We start from the raw sequence: 18,550 nt of genomic DNA, 5'->3' as shown, positions 1-18,550 counted from the left end.
GAGGCCAAAGAATGAGGACGGTGAACCGAGGAGGACCTTGACTTCGTCAGCGCACAGACACAGAGCGAAAAGAGACAAGAGACAGGACAGAAAAGAGCTTTTGCTTTTTTCGACGTTGCTTTTGTTGTTCCTGATAGCCCCACAAATGCTATGGTCGGCGGGTCGGGTCGAGCGGGATGGTCTTGCCGCACCGGCTGTCTCCTCGCTGTACTGCGAGGCCGCTCTTCCTTGTCACCGCGAGGCGCAGGCCGGAGTTGGGACGAGGACACGGGCCGAGGGCGCCAGGGAAGTAGCCGGGCCGGACCGGTTGGGGCTAGGAGGCGGCGGGCGTCCTGCCTTTACTGTCCCTTTTTCCTTCCCTCTGGGCCCTTCTCCTTCGCACCCAGGGCACGCAGACAGGGTGGATGGACCGGGAGGCGGGAAGGGCCAGGCTGGGGGAGACAGGAAGGAGGCGGGCGGGTGCGGGCAGGCCACCTCACATGAGCTGGGGTTGCTGCATAGCTTCTTGGTGCGCCGAGGGGTACCACGAAGTGTAGCTGGGGATGTAGGAACCCGCGCTGCCGCCCGAGCCCTTTCCGGACGAGGAGTTGGGGTTCCAGCCCGGCGGCACGGGTGGGGAGCTGGCAGACAGGGCCCGGCCGTTGGCCAACGCACTACCCTCCAGAGCCGCCCCGCCCTGCTTCATCAGCTTCTTGAACTTGGAGCGCTTGTTCTGGAACCAGATCTTGACCTGCAAGAGCGGACAACAACGTGACTGGGGCTAGGGCCGCTGGGCCTAGCGAGGTTTCGGGGAAATAAGAAAGGGACCGCGGAGCGCCGGAGAGACGAGCCTCCGAGCCTCCGCTGCCCCGCTCGATCTGGAAGCTCCCTGAGCGCGGAGCAGAGACCCCCCAATAAAAGTCAAAGGCGCTGTGCCCGGGCCGCCAGCGGGGCCAGCAGGGGGGCGTGGTGGTGATGAGCTCAAGGCGGCCCAGGCCTTCGCTTGCCAGGGGCTCAGCCCCCGACCCCGGCGACAGTATGCAGAAGACGCAGCGCCAGCAGAACCCCGAGCGCCAGCAATTCCAATGCGTACACCAATAAAAGAATCGAAAACCTAGGAAGGAGTGGAGAAAATTTATTTGCAACGTGGGCTGCCTTCTCTTTGCACCGTCCTTTCTGCCCTTGAGTGAGTTGCGAGCTGGCTGAGGAGGCCACAGGGTTTTGTTGAACTTTTTTTGGACTCAAACCAACCTTTTCTTAAGATCTGTTTGCTCTCCCCAGCTCTGCTCCAAATCCCGGGCTGGACGTTGGTAACCCACGCCAACCGCGACCAGGGCACCCACGGGTCTCAGAGAAATCCGGGAAAGAAGGCCCCATTTCTCCTGCAGGGTCTGGGACTGGGAGGTGAGAGGGCGGAAGAAAGACCCTCCTCCCTTGCCCGGTGAGGAGGAGGAGGAGGGAGACAGGCGCTGGCCCTGAGGCCCCAAGTGATTAGCCCCACTCTTTAAAGGAAAAGGAGGGATTAAGCCCAGCGTCTATTGTTCCAGTTGTTCCGGCACGTGTGAACCCAAACAAAACGTCCCCAAACAAGATGTCCAGGGAAATCCTTCCTGTGCCCTAATCAGATTGTCCAGCGCCAGGGTGGGGAGGCCGGGTGACAGGCAGCGCAGAGTACAGGGCGCAGTGGCAGAGCCAGGGCACAGAGAATGAAGGAGGAAGAAGAGATGCCAGGGGCGAACGCATGTGCGTGTGTGTGTGTGTGTGCGCGCACACACACACACACGCACATACACACACACCCGCGCGCACACGCGCGCACTGATAGCCCAACCCTGAGGCCCAGGCAGCAGGAAATGAAGCCTGGGCGCAGGCCCGCCGCGGGAAGCCGGCGTGGTGGAGGGGCAGCAGCGAGGTACCTGTGTCTGCGTGAGTCCCAAGGAGGCCGCGAGCTCCGCCCTCTCGGGCAGAGCCAGGTACTGAGTTTGCTGGAACCTCCGGTTCAAAGCCTGCAACTGCAAACTGGAATAAATTGTCCTGGGTTTGCGGATCTTTTTCCCCTTGCCATTGAAGCGAACTTCACCGCCTTCCACCACCGTGCTCTTCTCGGAGTCCGCCCCTGGAGGGACAGCAGAAGCGGGGTCCTTTGTTAATGCGTGGGGCCGCTGTTAGTGCGGGAATCCGAGAGCTAGTGGCTACCAAGGGGTGGCGGAGGCAGGGGAGGGAAAGAACGCTCAAGAAATTCCGAAAGCCAGAGAAGGGTCCCGCAAAGTCCGAGGGCCCGCACCTGGCCGCTGCAGGCGGGCTGGGGCGGTTCCCAGGCGAGCGGCTCCTGCCTTTGCAGAGAAAGTTTGCTATTTTTGCAGGCGGTAGTTGAGGTTTAATTACCCTTAATTGCATACATTGTTTATAGCACTACGCAATAAATAATTACCGAGACTAATACGTGCACATGTGGGTTTCTGTTTTCCGGCGGGGCATTGTGTGCTCTGCGCACAGAGCCGCCCAGAGGCCCAGACAGTGCCAGGGGACGCTCTCGGATTTATCCTTGGCTGGATAGTTGTGAGTTGGGTGATTTTTTTTTTTTTTTAATTTCTGTGCTGTGACAAGGACCCAGAGGTTGATACCCGAAACCTCCGCTGCTCCCGCGCCCTCCCCACCCCCACCCATCTCTCTCTCCACCTCTCCCTCCTCTCTCTCTCATTCCCTCTCTGTCTTCGTATCTCCTCCTCTCCCTCTCCCCGGCGGGCGCACATACCTGGGTCCTCCAGGCGGCTCTGGGCCAGGCTGGCGCTGCCCGGGTAGGACTGCACGGAACTGATGTAGGGGCTGGACGCGTGGCTGCTGACCGAGTTGACGTAGGGGTAGCCCAGCGGTCGGGAGAAGGACGAGGCCGAGCTGTAGGCGCCGTCGGACTGCGAGTGACCCGCCGAGTGTAAACAGTGCATGGAGTAGTGCCCGTGGGACATGGGAGAAGGAGACATTTGCTGGTTGGGCGGCCCAAACTCCATAAACACCGCCTTGCCCGACACAGGGCTGTTGAGACTTTCTGGCATGGTGGTCATGGTCATCTCTTCTCGCGGGGTCTGGGTGTGGGTCTCTCTCTCCTCTGCTTCCCTTTTGGGGGTCTCTGTGTTTCTCAGGACAGGAAGGAACCCAATTTAAGCGGAACAGGGGTTTTCACTTTCCATTCATAAGAAAATGGAGTTTGTCTCTTTGAAAAGTCTAAGCATGATGCTGCCGAGCTCCCCAAACTCGCTTCAAAGCTTTGACTCAGCCAAGGTCATAAATATTCATAAGTTGGCGGAGCTGATTGGTCCGCTGTCTTGCATAATCACCGGGGATTGGTCCGAGGTGCTCCGGCTTGGCTGGACTAGAGCAAACAAGGCGGCCGGGCCTCGGGAGAGATGCGTCCACACTTCGCGGCCGGGGCTCTTCTGCAACAGAGCGCGCCTTGCGGGGCGCACAATGGGCTGCGGCGCCCGCGCCGGGACCTCCGCGGCCCGCGACTCTTCAGCCTCCCGCCTTCCCAGCGCAACTTCCTCCCCAGAAACCAACAGGCTGCTCCGCGCCACCACCCTCCCTTCTACTGCCCCCCCCTTTGCCCGCCCCCAGCGCGGAGAACCCGGGGCCGCTTCTCGCTGCCACCCGGCCGGGCGCTGAGCCTGGAGCGGCCCTGGAGAGTGGCCGCGGCCTCCGGAGCGGGGAGTCACGCACTGGGGTACGCCCGAGGCGGAAAACAGAGCGCTGTGATGTGGAGGGTCTGGGGCCTCGCGCAGCGCCCTCTTGGCCGCGCCTCCCTGGCCCCTGCCGCTCCGCCACATCCCTGAGGTCGGGTTTTGGGGCCCTACCCGCGAACTCACTCACTCGGTCGCAGAGCCGCCGACGCTCCCCGAGGCCCGCTAGCATTGCTCCCGGCCCAGCTGGCCACTGCAGCCCAAGACTGCACCGGTCTGATAAAAGCACTGCGCGCAGAGAGCCAGAAACCCGCGCTTCTCCTCCCAGGAAAGGCGGCCGCACCGCCTCCCCCCAACACACACCCCCTGTTTCCCTCCCAACCTTCCTCCGCCTCCCCCGCCCCTCCCCATTCCCTCTGCGCCTAGTGCCCCGCGCAGACTCGCCCTGAGGGTGCGGCGCCACGTGGAGTCCGGGGTTGGCTGGCTCAGTTCTGCTTGAGCCCGGGACTCCAGGTGGTCATTTTCCGGACTCTTGGGGTCAGGTGAGGGTGCCCGAAGTTTAGGAGCCCCTGGGGGACACCAGTAAGGAGCCCTGGTGGTCAGTGGTTAAGCGCTCTACCGCTAACAGAAAGGTGAGCGGTTCGAATGCACCAGCCTTTCCGCGAGAGGAAGATGTGGCAGTCTGCTTCAGCAAAGATTACACCCTTGGAAACCCTATGGGGGCAGTCCTACTCTGTCCTGTATGCTCACTATGAGTCGGAATCCGACAGCAAAGAGTTTGATTTGGGGGACACCGAAATCCGCGGCAAAATCAGGCCTTTGGTAGGCTCGCACATCTAATATGTAGACATGTGTCTCTTTGACGCCCAGCATCTTCCCGCCAGTGGCCCAAGCGGGCGCCACCGGCTTTGGGGGCAGGGCTGGTGGAGGCAAGAGCTGCCCCAGGGCCTTCTATCTTCTGGGGCACAAGGTACAGCAACGCACACAAACCCCTGCCCCACACACATACACAACCGCACCACCACCCCTGCGCGGTATGGCGCGCACCACGCTGGCTGGTAGGGGCTGTTGGTTCCCCATCCCGCCAGCCCCACCGTGAATCCCAAATTACTTTGTTAGGCAATTAGAAAGTGTTGATCATTATATCTTTCATAATTTAGCGGTGTGACTGGGAACAGGGAAATGATCTTGTGAAAGTTCACACGTGCAGATGTATTAGTTACCGATTCATTTGATTAAATGGTAGTCTCAAGTGCTCGGATCCGCAGCTGAAGTCTCCCCATTAGCATAACACTGATGTTTAATTTTCATACGCATAATTAGCCATATATTTAACACTAATAGCAACATGCAGCCTTTCAGCGTTAAACAGCCCGAGATTTGATCTGGCCTGAGCTGAACCTTCGTCACCGCACCTTCCCCTGTCTGGAGAGCGCAATGATCACAGTACAAACCTCTGTAATCAAGCACATTTTGGCAAACAGGGAACACCAATAAAAATGAACATTCAAAACAAATTACATCGGTGCTGTCGTTACAGACATTAGTGGAGGGGGGCTTCTCTCTTTTTTAACTTCAGTAAGCAGCTGCTGCTGCCCACAGAATTCCTCTTTGGCTGAAGGGTGCGATTCTGGTGGCAGAAATATTTCAGGGAGCGTGGTTGGAGCAAAAAGGAAAACAAAAGTAACGAAACAAAACAAGCAAGCAAACAAACAAAATCTTCCAAACCAATAACGGGTTTGCCAATATTTAAAGGTTTCCCCCCCTCCCCCCTTAATCACCGAACCACACGGCGAGGCTTTGTAGCAACAACCAACTAATGATTTCGCCACCAGACAACCCCCTCCGCTCGTCCTGATTTCCTGGTTGCGCTTGTGGTTTTAATTGCTCTTCCTAGTGCCTGTTTTGGGGTGTGGAGTGCCCTGCGGTGCGCCCGGCCCAGCCGTGCAGATGCCGCCCGGGCCCCGGCTATTCTGCACGCTCTTCCTGGGCCCTGCTCACGTAAGTGATCGTCTCGGCGGGCTCCGGGTCGGGGTTGGGACCTGGCTGGCGACTCCCAGTGCTCAGGGCAAAGCGTGAGGAAACCCGAGGGCCTGGCAGCTCAGGGCCAGTTTATTCTCAAGAATTAAAGGGCGGGGGAAGAGGAGAGAGGCGGCTGCACGTCGCGACTCCCCGGGCGCTCCGTCCCTGCACATCTGGAAGTGGGATCCAAGTCTTTCGCGTCGCGGGGGGCACGCCTGGCTCCTGAGCACAAAGACCCCCCATGCACCCCCTCGGTAGAGAGTTTCAGAATCTTGCTTATTTTTGGAAGTGAATTGAGTGTGAGCAAGGGAGTATCTACACTCCTGAATTATTTCTAAGCCCCGGAGAAGCAAGTGTGGGGAGGGGCGCTGAGCCGGGTTCCCCGGGGCTCCGAGTCTCCCCGCGTGGGCTTGCTACTCCATGCACGATCTTATCGCTCCTCTACCAGCCCACAGTACATTGGCACCCCCCTCGCGTTCAATGAGAGGACACCTGTTCCGAGACGCCGGCTTGCTTTGGTCTTTGCCGGTCCGAACTCTGAGAGGAAACAAAACTCTCCCTTATATCCCGCTAGCTCCGGATTCGGAGTAGGACTGTTGGAGACACTACCCAGGACCCTGTGCTTGGTGGTGTAGCTGTAGCCAAGTGTGGCTAGAAACCCGGCGGCCCCGGGGTGAGGTCTGGGGCCAGTTCAGCTGGCAGAGGGGGTAGGGAGGTGTGTATCAGGTATTTTTAAATCTGCTTCCTAATTTTAACCTCAAAGCATATTAAATGGAGTTCATTCTACTTCAAGTTTGTTTTCTACTGCTGCGTATTGGCTGGTGCTGGTGGAATATGTTTGTGTGCATGTATGTATACACATACATATATAAACTTTGTTAGTCACTTTAACAAATGGGACTATAAACATGTCCTACAAATATCCCCACCTAGGAATAATTGCTGCACAAGCAGCGTTTTACTCCAGCATTCGATAAAATCCTGTGGTCTCAATAAATTTGTTCTTGAGGAACCTCAGAGTAAACATATCTGCAGATAAGATTGGGCACTAATCGTTACAATCCCATTTTCCTTGGAGAGAAGTGAAGTCATCACCACAAATCTTTCCCAAGGCCAGCTGGGCCCTGTTCTTCTCTAGGGAATCCAGAGTGCTTCAGGTGGTCCCAGTCAATGGATCTTGGCCAACTCCTGAGCACCCCAAAAGTGTGTGTGAATCCCCAGCCCCTTCCTTGTCTTTTCCAGCTCTTAGACCCACTGTAATTGGAATCGCCGTTGCCCAAAATCTACATCCTTGGACGTAGAGAAACCGAGCTGGACAGTGTGGGGGCCGCCCAAGAAAAGTCCCGCTTTCAGGGTAAAGCTCAAAGTCGCCACTTTTCCTAGTGCCTTCATTGGCCCCAGTTCCTCCATCTCCTTCCTCACTATTCTGTCACAAAGATGAGCTGGCTGTAAGGTCTCCAATCACCGATGCCACCTGTCTTGGCAGTTACAGGTGCCCACATTTCCTTGGCATTTCTGCCCCCAAGCTGTTTTTAGTGGATGGCAACTTTGCAAAACCTGCTTCAGTAGAAACAAAATTTCGCATAACCACTGACCGCACGGACATTCACAGGACTTGCCCCTAAAACCACAGCCAGAGAGGGAAGTCTTCCCTGAGGCCAGCTTCTCTTCACCCTTGATCCTGGGTGTGAACAGATGCTGGGGAAGGGCGCGGAAAGGAAGGAACTGGCCATGAGAGATGCAGGGTGTGGGCTCTCGGGTTTCCTGCTCCTGAAGCGGGTTGGAGCTGCGGTTAAACTCGCCAGTTACAGCCTCAGTCAACTCGGCCCTTGCCCTCAAACGGGCCCGAGTCTCCTCTTTCTGGGATCCTTTGAGTCTCCAGAAAACCCAGCCATCACGGCCCTAGCAGCGTCCGGGTGCAGGTCAAGAGGGCCGGCCTGGCGGGGGCAGGGGGAGGTGGGGGGAGGTATCGGATTGGGAGCTAGACTGCCCGCTGAGCTGCCGGGCGCCGTTCACAACTGGGAGGCTGGGCTCACCCGCGCGTGTGGGGGAGGGTGAGGGGGAGAGGAGGGATAGTGTCTTAAATTTAACTTCTGCGATGGTCTTGCGAGGCTGGATGCGGCGAGAAAGGAGGGAGCTGCAGGGACCCCGGAACATCGCGCCTCCGGCTTGTGAACGTCCTTTGGAAAGGCCAGGCCCAGGGTTCCCAGCCAAAAGGAAATGTTTGTAACCAACGCCTCGGTTCGCGGGCGAGGATGTGGAAATGAACGGAAGGAATGGCAAGCAGGCGCTGACCCTCGCGAGCGCCCTTGGGCGGGCCAACGTGGGAACCCCACGGGGGAAAAACGATTTAAAAAAAAATTCCCAGCTAACAACGAGGCTCGGGTTTTTCTTTCGGTGCGTGCATGCGCCTGTGGAAAGTTCAGACTGAAAAATTAACCACCCACCCTCTCCCCCCAAATAACTGTCAGAGACACAAAAAGCGCAGGCACAATGGGTTTAAGAGGTGAACCTTTTTACTCCGGCAGAGTCAGGACAAGAGAAAGAGAGAAGACTACCCCACCCCTCCCGAAAACCCTCATCTCCAAAAGAGGGCGTCCCATTCCCCTGCATGGCCCGGGCGGGGCTTCAGCTCTGCGTCCCCAATTGTCCCTACTCCCCATCGCATTTGTCAAAGACGCTTATTAGGCGCCAGGTAGGTTACAGCCCAAGCCGCCGTTCGCCCGTGCCTTCTAAAAATTCTCCCGCTGGATTTCAACAATTTAGGGAAAAAAGGCGTCAGGTGGCCGCGCCCTTTGGGCAGCGCGCGTCTCAGGCCTCGTGGGGCAGTTTGGTCAGGATCTGCGCGCCCCCCGACGTGATGAGAACTGTGTGCTCGAACTGGGCAGACCTGAAACATACACCGCGGCAGTCAAGAAGCGCGAGAGCCCCGCGGGCCGGGAGCAACAGCTCTCCTGCGCCGCTGGGCGAGTCTTTGCTTCACATACAATTGAAAAGCAACAGGGCAGAAAGCAAACACCTTTGATCGTCTAGGGAGACCGCAGTCCATGCATCCTCCAGGACTTTAAATTCAGGGGATCCCTCGGTGATGATTGGCTCTGGAAGAGGGAAAATATTTACTGAGTGACCTCATCAGGTTCTTGTCAAACATTATTTCGGCTGATTATCAAAAAAGAGAATAAGAAGTGCCCCCCTCCCCACATGCTTCCCCCACGGATTCATGTTGTCATCTTGTAAGGGCTGATAGCTGATGTTGCTTACACAGTATACTACAAACCAAACAGTAGGAAGAGGAAACACTAAGGCATTCAAAAATGAATGAAGTTGCCTAGTTCGTAATTTTTTTAGAGAAAGAAGGGCATTTTAATCAAGCCTTAATTAGGACCCCGTGGATAACAACCACCCAAACACCAGTCCCTCTTATAAATACCAGCCAGTTTTTTTAAAAATTTGAATTTTTAAAACATACTCAAAATGTTCATTAATCAGCAAATAACAATTTTCTTATTTCGCTGTAATTGCTTCTCCATTAAGTCCCACAGTCAGAAATATGGTGCCTTCGTGCCCCTGGATGATTGGAATCTGGAGGTGACACCAATCACGCAACCAGCCAGGAACAGGAACGAGCGGCCAGAGCGCACAGACTACTTGCTGACAGGGAGCAAGGGACATAATCGCCACTAGTTACTAGATATTAAAGAAAAAACCCAAAACACAAAAAGTAAAACACCACATTATGCTGGTAACAGAATTAGAGGTGGGACAGCCGCCGTCTCCCAAATGTGTCGGTAAGTATCTGATGTCGGAAGATGGGCTCCAGGGTATTATATAATCAGATTTACTATGCATCCGAATTATTTAATTATGCTGATTGGCTTTATTAGTCCTCCACAGGACAGCCTAGCCTAGACCAGTGCGCCGCTTCCGCTTCAGGAGCCACCGCGGATGAGGCACTCTGGGCACTGACCTATGGTGAAGGCCATGCCCTCCTCCATGAGCAGGTCGTTGTCGTTTGCTGCAAAACAGAAGACATGGGGTGGGGAGAATGGAAATGGAAAATCAGGAGACAGAGAGAAACAGAAGGGAGGGTTGAGGTGGCTCAAAAACAAACAAAACAAAAACAAAAACAAACTCATTTCTTTTGAGGAAACCAGGAGGTGGAGGCTTCTAGACTTCTAAGTGGTGGTTACCACTGGGGTTAAGCACAGAGCTTCTGAGCCTCAGCTGCTGCCTTGTTTGCACATGGGGTCACACATCCTGGGAGGGGCCCAACAAGGCAGTCAAGGTCAGTTTAGGTGTTTCAGATACCTGCTAGGCGCCCCCCCACCCCCCCACCCCATACACACACCACACACACTGGCCTCACTGAGTCCTCTGTCTGGCCTCAGCCTCACCACCCACACCCCAAAGAGAAAGAAGTCAGGCTTCTCCAAGGCAGTAAATGCAACCTGAGGGCAGCCTCCTGGGTTCAAGTTAGAGCAGGAGGCAGGGACAGAGGGTCTGCAACTTCTGAAATAACCCCAGGCTTTGGGGCTGGGTAGGAAGCAGGGCTGAAAGGCCCTTCCTGCACTCCTGCCTGGTCAGGGCTCTGGTCTGAAGGGACTTCTGACCTGCTGGGTCTCCAAAGACCCTCCAGGGAGGGGTTCTAGGCAGTAGTTCCTTTAGGAACTGCCTTCCACACCACCAATGGATGGGTCTGTTTAGGGAAATGACTGACCAAGCCTCTAGGTCAAGGCGCAGGGACCAACTTTCCTTTGGTACCTGTCCAAGTCTGCCCCGGACCCCTTTAGGGGGTACTTCCTAGAGCTGCTTCCTACCCTAACTGAATCTTCCCACCCCTTTGGCTCACCCCTGACTTCTCACTGTAGGGGTGTACACCCAGGCAGTGAAAAACAGGAGGTTCTGGGGAAAGGACACAAGGGTGGGTATAATCTAGACATCACTAAAGAGTAAAAAGAGTACATGCTGCTAAATACATCAGCTGTCAACGCTGTGTAGGATGTAATGAAGTTTAACCACAACAGTCAGCGGTTAGAAAAGGGGGTAGAAGGTAGAAAAAGAAAAACAGAAAACAGTCATATGTACATGCTGCTGGGACATTGATGCAGTGGTGTTTTGTTTTCAGTAACTTTTTCTAGACAAATATCCCTTGTGCTTTCCAGCCACGCACCCTTCAGGAGAAGACAAAAAGCAAAATCTTATTTTGGGATCGAAACTGCTGGGCTCTAATCCAGTAACAGTAATGTGCTGGTTAAGATTAAATAGGCCTCCCTCCCCCCACCCTCAAATAATAATGTAGGCTCAAAGCCAGAGGAAGAGCTTCAGGAGTGAAACTGCTTTATCCCGACGCCTTTCAATAAATAGTTTCCCAAATTAACTTTCTTACCATGATGCCAAATTTCTGGATGTCCATGAAAGTAAGATCCTATTCCATGTCCAGTGAAATGTGGACAGACTTGCAAACCACTCTGATGAGTTATGTGGCTTTAAAAGTGACCAAACAAAATATTTAGATAAGCTTTTCATGCATGCTTATATAAAACAAAATCACTTTAAAATATTCTTTGAAAAAGAAAACTCAGATATAGTCCGATAACATTAATATGTTTTCATTATTCTGGAATAATTTTATTTCTGCTATCGTTTTAACAACTTCCTTTGGATTTATGAAATAAGAAGGTATGTGTTTAACACAATAATTTGCTTCATTTATCTTAGTACAGTATTCAGACCAGGCCACTTTTACACAAAAAATGAGCATGCATGCACACGTATACAGACACATATAAGCATAATGCAGGTCATAAAAACCTGCCTAGTTTTTGTGGGGTTTCACAAAAGGACTATGCAAATTACGACTGACTTGGGAGCCAAACAGAAAAAAAAATCACAATCTAGAAATGTGACTTCCTACTACTATGGTTCCTTTTGTTCTGGTTTATTTCAAAACACTGTACATTTTAGAAACAGACACACTCACATAGAAGATCTAATCTTTGCCAATATTCTTGAAACTCCAAAACATTGTGATCATTTAGGAGTTCTACTAAGAACTGCACCATTAACAAAACTTATAAAAAATGCTTTTTAATCACTATCGTACTAAGAGAAGCTAGTGTTTTGATTTCTAATTCTTAATGCTTCATTGGTTATTTCAATATGCAAATGTTTTGGGTTCCATTTATTGAATGAAATGAAATGTAGCACATAGCGTCCCACCCTAGAATCTTCACCTACAAGGCTGAAAAGCTGTTTTTGAAATCAGGTAAACGTGTTTATTTCTGGGAGCATTGGAAAGATAAGAATATATATACCATCACCCATTTATATTTTCATGTGGATGAAGGGCATAGTGCCCCTAACACTGACCATAACAACAGATCGTGATTTACAGGATCACTATTTTAATTCTGAACATAATCAAAGTTCTTAGATCCAAAATTAGAGTTTCTAGCAGACCCTAGGTTTAGTTTACCATGGACTCAATGGTTTTTAGCCAGCATCTCTGTATTTGTGTCTACATATAATTTTCCCTAAACATTTTTAATCTTCATCTACAGACCTATAAGATACTTTCACTTATACCAGGATATCAATATAACCAGCAGATGGGCAGCCTCTCATTTAGATTTAATTGCCATGTAACTAACAGTGCAAAAATAGGTAAACTATGCATATGTTCGGGACAGGAATGATGAGTCCTGTTTTTATCTCTTAAGTTGCCCTATGTGGTTATGGTTATTTCTGTGAGTCTTTGCGCTCTGGGTAAGAAGTATAACACCTTTTCCAAGGTGTTCTAGTTGTATCACACAATTTCTGATTATAAACTGAGGGTGGAAAGTAGATAGAAGATGGAAGAGGTATTAAATAAGACATAATCTCTATATATATTTGGAAGAATGAGTTCTACCTGAACTGTAAATTATGTTTGTTCAGCCCCAACAAACCTCAATGATTCTAAGAGCATTCAATATAAACGGTTCTCCTACTTTCTTTTCTTTAAACAAATAACAAAAAACAATTTTTTTTTTAATTATCGGTATTAAGGACTTAACTGATAGAGAAGGACATCATGCTTGGTAAAGTGGCAGATCAACAAAAAAGAGAAAGACCCTCCATGGGATGGACTGACACAGTGGCTGCAACAATGGGCTCCAACAGCAACGATTGTGAGCATGGCACAGGACTGGGCAGTGTTTCATGCTGTTGTACATAGGATCACTATGAATCAGAACTGACTCAATGGCACCTAACAACTGATTGGCAGGCGTCACACTTATATCTTAAATGTGTGTTACAACAGCAATCTTCATTTTAATTTCCGAAGAGAGGAGAGAAAGAAAGCCCATTCTGAGAAATGCTCCCCCCTCGTACCTCTCGTTCCTCTTCATAAAGGAACCTATGCAGTTACTAGGAGGCTAAGATATGAGTCCATTCTCCTACAGCAATTTACTCCCTGGAACCTATTGGAAATTTTGGTTATAAGAGTATCATAGAATGTATGTGTCAGAGGATTTCACAGCCGGGTGGAAAGAAGAAAAGCACAGGACACGGTTCCCTCAGTTCCTTGGCTGAGCACCATCTGCCCATCTCATATTTACTAAAACTAAAAGGCATAAAATCTCATTAATATTCCTAATTACTGCTTCAAGTCATGTCCCTTCTACTATTTTGGGACACTTGGGGAGCACATGATTCTTTACCTGATTTTAGGGTTTAATCTTACTTCATAGAGACAACTCCAGAGACTTGTAGTAGCAAATTCCAGTCCTCTGGCACTAACACAAGTATTGGTAACACTACTTCTGGCATGGAAAAGTAGGGCATACATGCCCCTCTTGGCTGGCATGGTGGGGAAAATGCGAACAGCTGAACAAGCAGGTGTACCCGAGAAGTACTCCCCAACACCAGCCATCGAAGCCATGACTTGTTTCTGAGCACAGTGGTCTTCTTGCCCTGGACATTTCTTTGATGAAATCTGCCCTCTTTTTTGCTGAAATCTACTGAAAAGAGCTCTCCAGGTATTAACTCTTCTGTTCTGATTTTCCTTAACTAAAAATTCTCTAAGACAGTACAACACCTACCTAGGAGCCTACGCACATTTATGATGTGAACCCCTTCATACAGAATACTTAGGGAGAAAGAGGAAAGGAAGTAGATACATAAAGGTAGTTTATAAACTAACTTTTAAATTCTATTGTAGTATTATACATTTCAGTTTTATTTATAGTTGAAAGGAAAATCTTTTAAGAAATTTCATCCTGTCCTGTGACCATTTTTTTCAATTCGTCCAGTGACCATTTTCTTGAGTTTAATTCCCTTTCAGGAGGCAGTTATATTCAATTGGAGTGTTTAGATAAATTAAATTACTTAGTATATTTCAACTACATTTTTATGACTAAGGATATGTTTTCCAGAGGAGTACTATATTTAAGTACATACTCTTATAAAGAAGCGAAAATGTACACAGAAATAGTTTTATTATTGTTTTTACATGAATCTCAAAGAACGCTAATCTCCAAATGGATCGCATCTCTAACTAAAGACTCTCGAGAGACATCTGACTTTGTAAGTTATGGAATTTCACTTTAAGCTTTCCAGATTTTTACTCTGAGCAGTAGTTTTTGACTGAAGGAACTCACAAGTTCAGGAATTCCTTCTAATGACAAAGAATGTTTAAGTACAATTAGTAATATTTTAAAGCCAACGACTGTTTTCCGAAAGAATGGTGCATTTTTTTTTGGTTGTTGTTTCAAACTGGATAAAAAATTACTGTATTTTTCTTACAACCGTGCTGAACTTTTATTTGAGGTTTTCTGTTTTTGAAAAGCAGACATGATGGATTGAAATAAAAGATAATTTATTGCAATGCTTACTTTCATGTGCTGAGAGAAGCAGTGTAATTGTAATTTACAGTAGCTGTCAAGAAAAATCCATCACAGATGACATTAAAATGACTTATTTTGCCTGAGCCACTTATTGTTTAAATGTGCATAATCTAATAGAAAGAGATTATTTTTTAAAATCTACTTTATATTGTTCTAAATTAATATCAAAACATACACTTATGAATTAAACATTAAAAACCATTTATTGATACTTTCCTCATGACATTTACAACGATAAATTTAAATTATTTTTGATGGAGCTGTCACATATTTGTGATGCATGAATCCACACATCCACAGTATTCTCACATGTACAAATCTTATCATCTAGAGATAATTACAAAAATACAGATTTAGAAATGTTTTAAAGCAAGTGGAGGTATAGCTAGTGCCACTGTAACCTACAGATCACTAGCCATCCCTCATAAAGCAGAAGGGCACACAGAAAACTCTTTTCGTTCAACTATTTTCACCGATATTTATTTCTTCAGAGGCATCACCCTATCTTTCAGGTTTCAGAGGAGAATTTCAAAATCTCCTGTAAAGCTCTCAAGGTTGTTGGCAACATAATAACACCAACAAAAGATGCTTGAATGTTCTTTTCATGGTGTATCAGCAGAGAAAGGCTATGCAAAAGATGGGGAATATCTTAAAATAAACTAGACGGAGTTGAAAGGTGTTTGTAAACCTTCAGTTTGTAATGATTCCAAGCACTTTTGGCTTAAAGGTGCCAACTGTTTATTTACTCACTTAAGATTTTGCCTGAATAAGAAAAGGCAAAATAATAGATGTCCAGAAACACTTGCTTTTAACATATCAGAACAAACATTTGTTAGAATCAGGGCCTGTTTCCTCCCAACGGCAGACATAAGCCGTTTAAATAATGAAATGTATTAGGGTAGAAGTAAAAAGTTCATTGTCTATTATTTTCCACATAGTGTTTGTAAGTGCAGTTGTTGAGACTGAGCAGGTTTTCAAAGGAGCTTGTACATGCAAATTTGTACTCCGTGAAAACTGACCTTTGCATCCAGATAGCTAAAATCCAATGTCACTTTCAATTCCACTCTTCTTCTTTCTTTCCTTTTTTTTTTATGTAGCTAGAATTAATGTAGTGAATATGTAATGAAATGCATTATCCTGCATGGAGATTTATCAGATTTTCTGACTGAATGCTATGCTTTGCTAGTACTAGCTGGAGTTCACCTGCATGTTGGTGTGGCGTGTGGCTCTTTTTTGTAAAGAGTTAAGTCGTACACAAAAAAAAGGGAACAAAGGTCAGCACCCAGCCGCCACTTGAATGTGAGATTTTTCTTTTTATTCCCCTTGATGTATACTAGGCTCTGTGTTATTAGTCTTAATGATGGAAAATTGTAGTGTTGATACAAATCTTTTTTTCAAAGTAGTAGGCGGGAGCTCCATTTGTTAGTAAGTTTTTTTGTGACTAAAAGCCACGGACAGTACATTTATGTAGCAGTAAAAGGCCTAGATGCTCTTTCCATAGCAGAGCTAATTATTCCTACTGTGACCTTACTGATCCAGCCTGTTCCTAGTACATCTCATCTGCACGCCTGTTCCTCTGTGTAGATGGTGTCAGAGAATATGAAAAACCCTATAATGAAACCATTTTCATGATGGAGAAAGGCTACTGGAGTTGCACTTGCTACAAAGAGGCTCAATTATATGAGTAATTGTGATAATTTTCTACATTCATAGCCTTCAATGGGGAAAAAAGAATGAGAGCCACAAAGGAAAATTACTTTAACAAGAAAGTACAGAGAGTAAAAATGGAAGAAGAGACAAAAAGGGGAAAAAAATAACCAGAAAAAAAGTTTAAAAAATAGATCTGGAGGGAGGAATAGCGAGACAGGGAGAACAACAGAAATGCTCAAAAGCCCATGTGCAGCTGTGTTGCACAATTAAATTGAATTTTTTTTTCTGCAGTTGATGAATGTGACTACTGCAAATGTGCCTCTGTAGTTAGCTATCATTTGTTGTTCCGTGACAGGAAAAGGATAATTACCTCTCAGAGAGAATCAAAGGCTGACATGCCCTTTAGACACAGCCATGAATGCAGAGCTCGATAGAATGCTTGAATAAGAATCTAGTGTTCTCTGCCCCCTTCGACTGAAGAATAAATTTTGTTAAAATGCAAGAGCACCACCAGTAAATTTGTTGAACCCTAGGTGTTCAAAAATATGAGGTGCATCTATCGACTCATCCCATTTGCAAAAATAAAACTGCATTTTGAATTCATTTCTATTATATTCATGGACAGTAAGATAGTGAGATATGCATTAAATTTCTTTTCCCAGTAGGGGTCTGATTCAACATTTCCTATGAAAGAACAGAGAGACACTATCCTTTTTTCCCAGGCTAGTTAGCCTATAATTTAAAACTGTCAAAAACACAATTTTGTTCAAAGTCTTCAATAAAAGCTTCTCAGATATAACCCAAAGAGATTTTACTAAAGTTTGATTCAGATACTGTTACAATATTTTTAAAGCTATAAATACATTTAACTGATATTTTGCTGCCTTTTTTCTTAAAGTATTTGAAGGCTTACGGGGGGGAAGGCAGCGTCTTTTCAAGGTGACTAAGCCTTCCATCCTTCAGGCAAATGGGAAGTATTCAATGATTCATATTAATGAGAACAGTACTTTAAAGGGAACCAATGTGGCCATCTTTAACAAAACTCTTTACATGCTTTTAAATGAAAACACACACTCTACATGTCTACTTCAGAAGAGTTATAGAAAAAACAAATCTTAGATAACAGATTACAAAGAAAAATCTTGAATTCAGAAAATACACATACACTCAAAAAGCAAGCACGGGCTATTGTGTGGAAAATAAGTGTAAACGGTAGTTTATAAGAAAAATGAACCAGAGCAAAAAATTTAAAAAAAGATCACTGTTTCAGACTGTTTGCTAATATACTAATTTGAAAAGTAGGCTTGCTTGAGCTAAGATTTTTTATCTTTGTATCACAGGGATATATTTTGCTTCATTTATTAAAATTTAGCTTTCTTCCTGTCTTACCATCCGAGGGCTGGAATATTTAGCCCCTTCTTAGGTATTCTTCCAGATTTGGTGTGATTTCAAGGAAAGCTGGTACACTACAGACCACTGTGTTGAGCTAAAACTAAAGCAGCCATATAAATATTGCTTGCGGTTCCTATAAGCTTTTTTGCTGACCCTGGTATAATTCACTTTTTTAAAACCCTTTTTTTTAACCTAGCTAACAACACTGCAGACTGGCAGTTCACATACTGATATCAGACTGAAATGATGGTTCTGAATCATAAAACATGTCATCAACTTTATACCAAGCCGCCAATAACCTTTGTACCATTTGCCAACCCTCCCTTTACTTGTCAGTGTAAGGCTTACCTGATTGTGTTTCCAATTACAGAGAAGGGAGCCCCTGCTCTGCAAGCTGCAATCGCTTCATCTCTACACCTCCTGGCAACCTCCACCAACTTTTTACCACAGTCATCCACATTGCCCACCAAAAATGTTTCAGACGTGTCTCCATGGTAGCCATTGTAATAGACCTAAACACAGGGAGAAACTTAAAAATATTCCCTTGTTTAAAACTCTGCTCTTCTAAAGTATAAAACTGTGTGTTCATTTATATATTTAGTAAATTCATGTGTTTCATCCTCCCGGGATTACTCTCGAGTTTACCTATAATAAAAAGATGTAGCAATACTGAAACCTGGCAGAAATTAAAAAGATGAAACCATGCAGTGATCCTGCAACATTTTTAAAAACAATGACTAGTATGGCTACTGCAGCATTGTGATTGGCAACAATACTGTAACGTTTTGATTCCTTACTTTAGTTTTCATAGACAACACTATACATGCAAAAATTTGTGACCAAAGATATTGACCTAGAATTGCCACAAGAGCTTTGGGGAACCAAGAATTAGTTAACATAGTAAAATGTTTCTTCAGCATCATGAAAGTTTACTAGATCTTTTAT

At 47.4% G+C, this 18,550-nt stretch overlaps 2 protein-coding genes across 3 annotated transcripts in view; both read right to left on the bottom strand.

The window, feature by feature from the left end:
- Positions 1–393: 393 nt before the first annotated feature.
- On the bottom strand, positions 394–3,213 carry DLX1 (distal-less homeobox 1). Of its 2 annotated transcripts, XM_049888988.1 has the most exons (3): positions 2,735–3,213; positions 1,896–2,095; positions 394–730 (listed from the first exon to the last, which is right to left on the bottom strand). In XM_049888988.1, exons 1-3 carry the CDS (start codon positions 3,045–3,047, stop codon positions 476–478), a joined length of 768 nt encoding a protein of 255 aa, XP_049744945.1. In that variant the 5' UTR covers positions 3,048–3,213; the 3' UTR covers positions 394–475. The 2 variants fall into 2 exon arrangements, with proteins under 2 accessions (XP_049744945.1, XP_049744946.1); XM_049888989.1 differs by lacking the exon at positions 1,896–2,095 and having other exon boundaries at positions 654–730.
- Positions 3,214–8,186: 4,973 nt separating this feature from the next.
- Positions 8,187–18,550, bottom strand: part of METAP1D (methionyl aminopeptidase type 1D, mitochondrial) — an 86,866-nt gene continuing 76,502 nt past the window's right edge. Inside the window, exons 6-10 of the mRNA XM_049887437.1 lie at positions 17,954–18,117; positions 11,062–11,159; positions 9,643–9,690; positions 8,695–8,773; positions 8,187–8,565 (exon numbers count right to left, since the gene is read on the bottom strand). Coding sequence (XP_049743394.1) covers positions 8,487–8,565; positions 8,695–8,773; positions 9,643–9,690; positions 11,062–11,159; positions 17,954–18,117 — 468 coding nt within the window. The 3' untranslated portion in view covers positions 8,187–8,486. The remainder of the gene's footprint in view (positions 8,566–8,694; positions 8,774–9,642; positions 9,691–11,061; positions 11,160–17,953; positions 18,118–18,550) is intronic.

Source organism: Elephas maximus, chromosome 6, assembly GCF_024166365.1.
Source record: "Elephas maximus indicus isolate mEleMax1 chromosome 6, mEleMax1 primary haplotype, whole genome shotgun sequence".
NCBI classification, from domain to species: domain Eukaryota; kingdom Metazoa; phylum Chordata; class Mammalia; order Proboscidea; family Elephantidae; genus Elephas; species Elephas maximus.
Note: the sequence above shows the minus strand (reverse complement) of the source record. Positions and strands in the feature narration are given on the sequence as shown.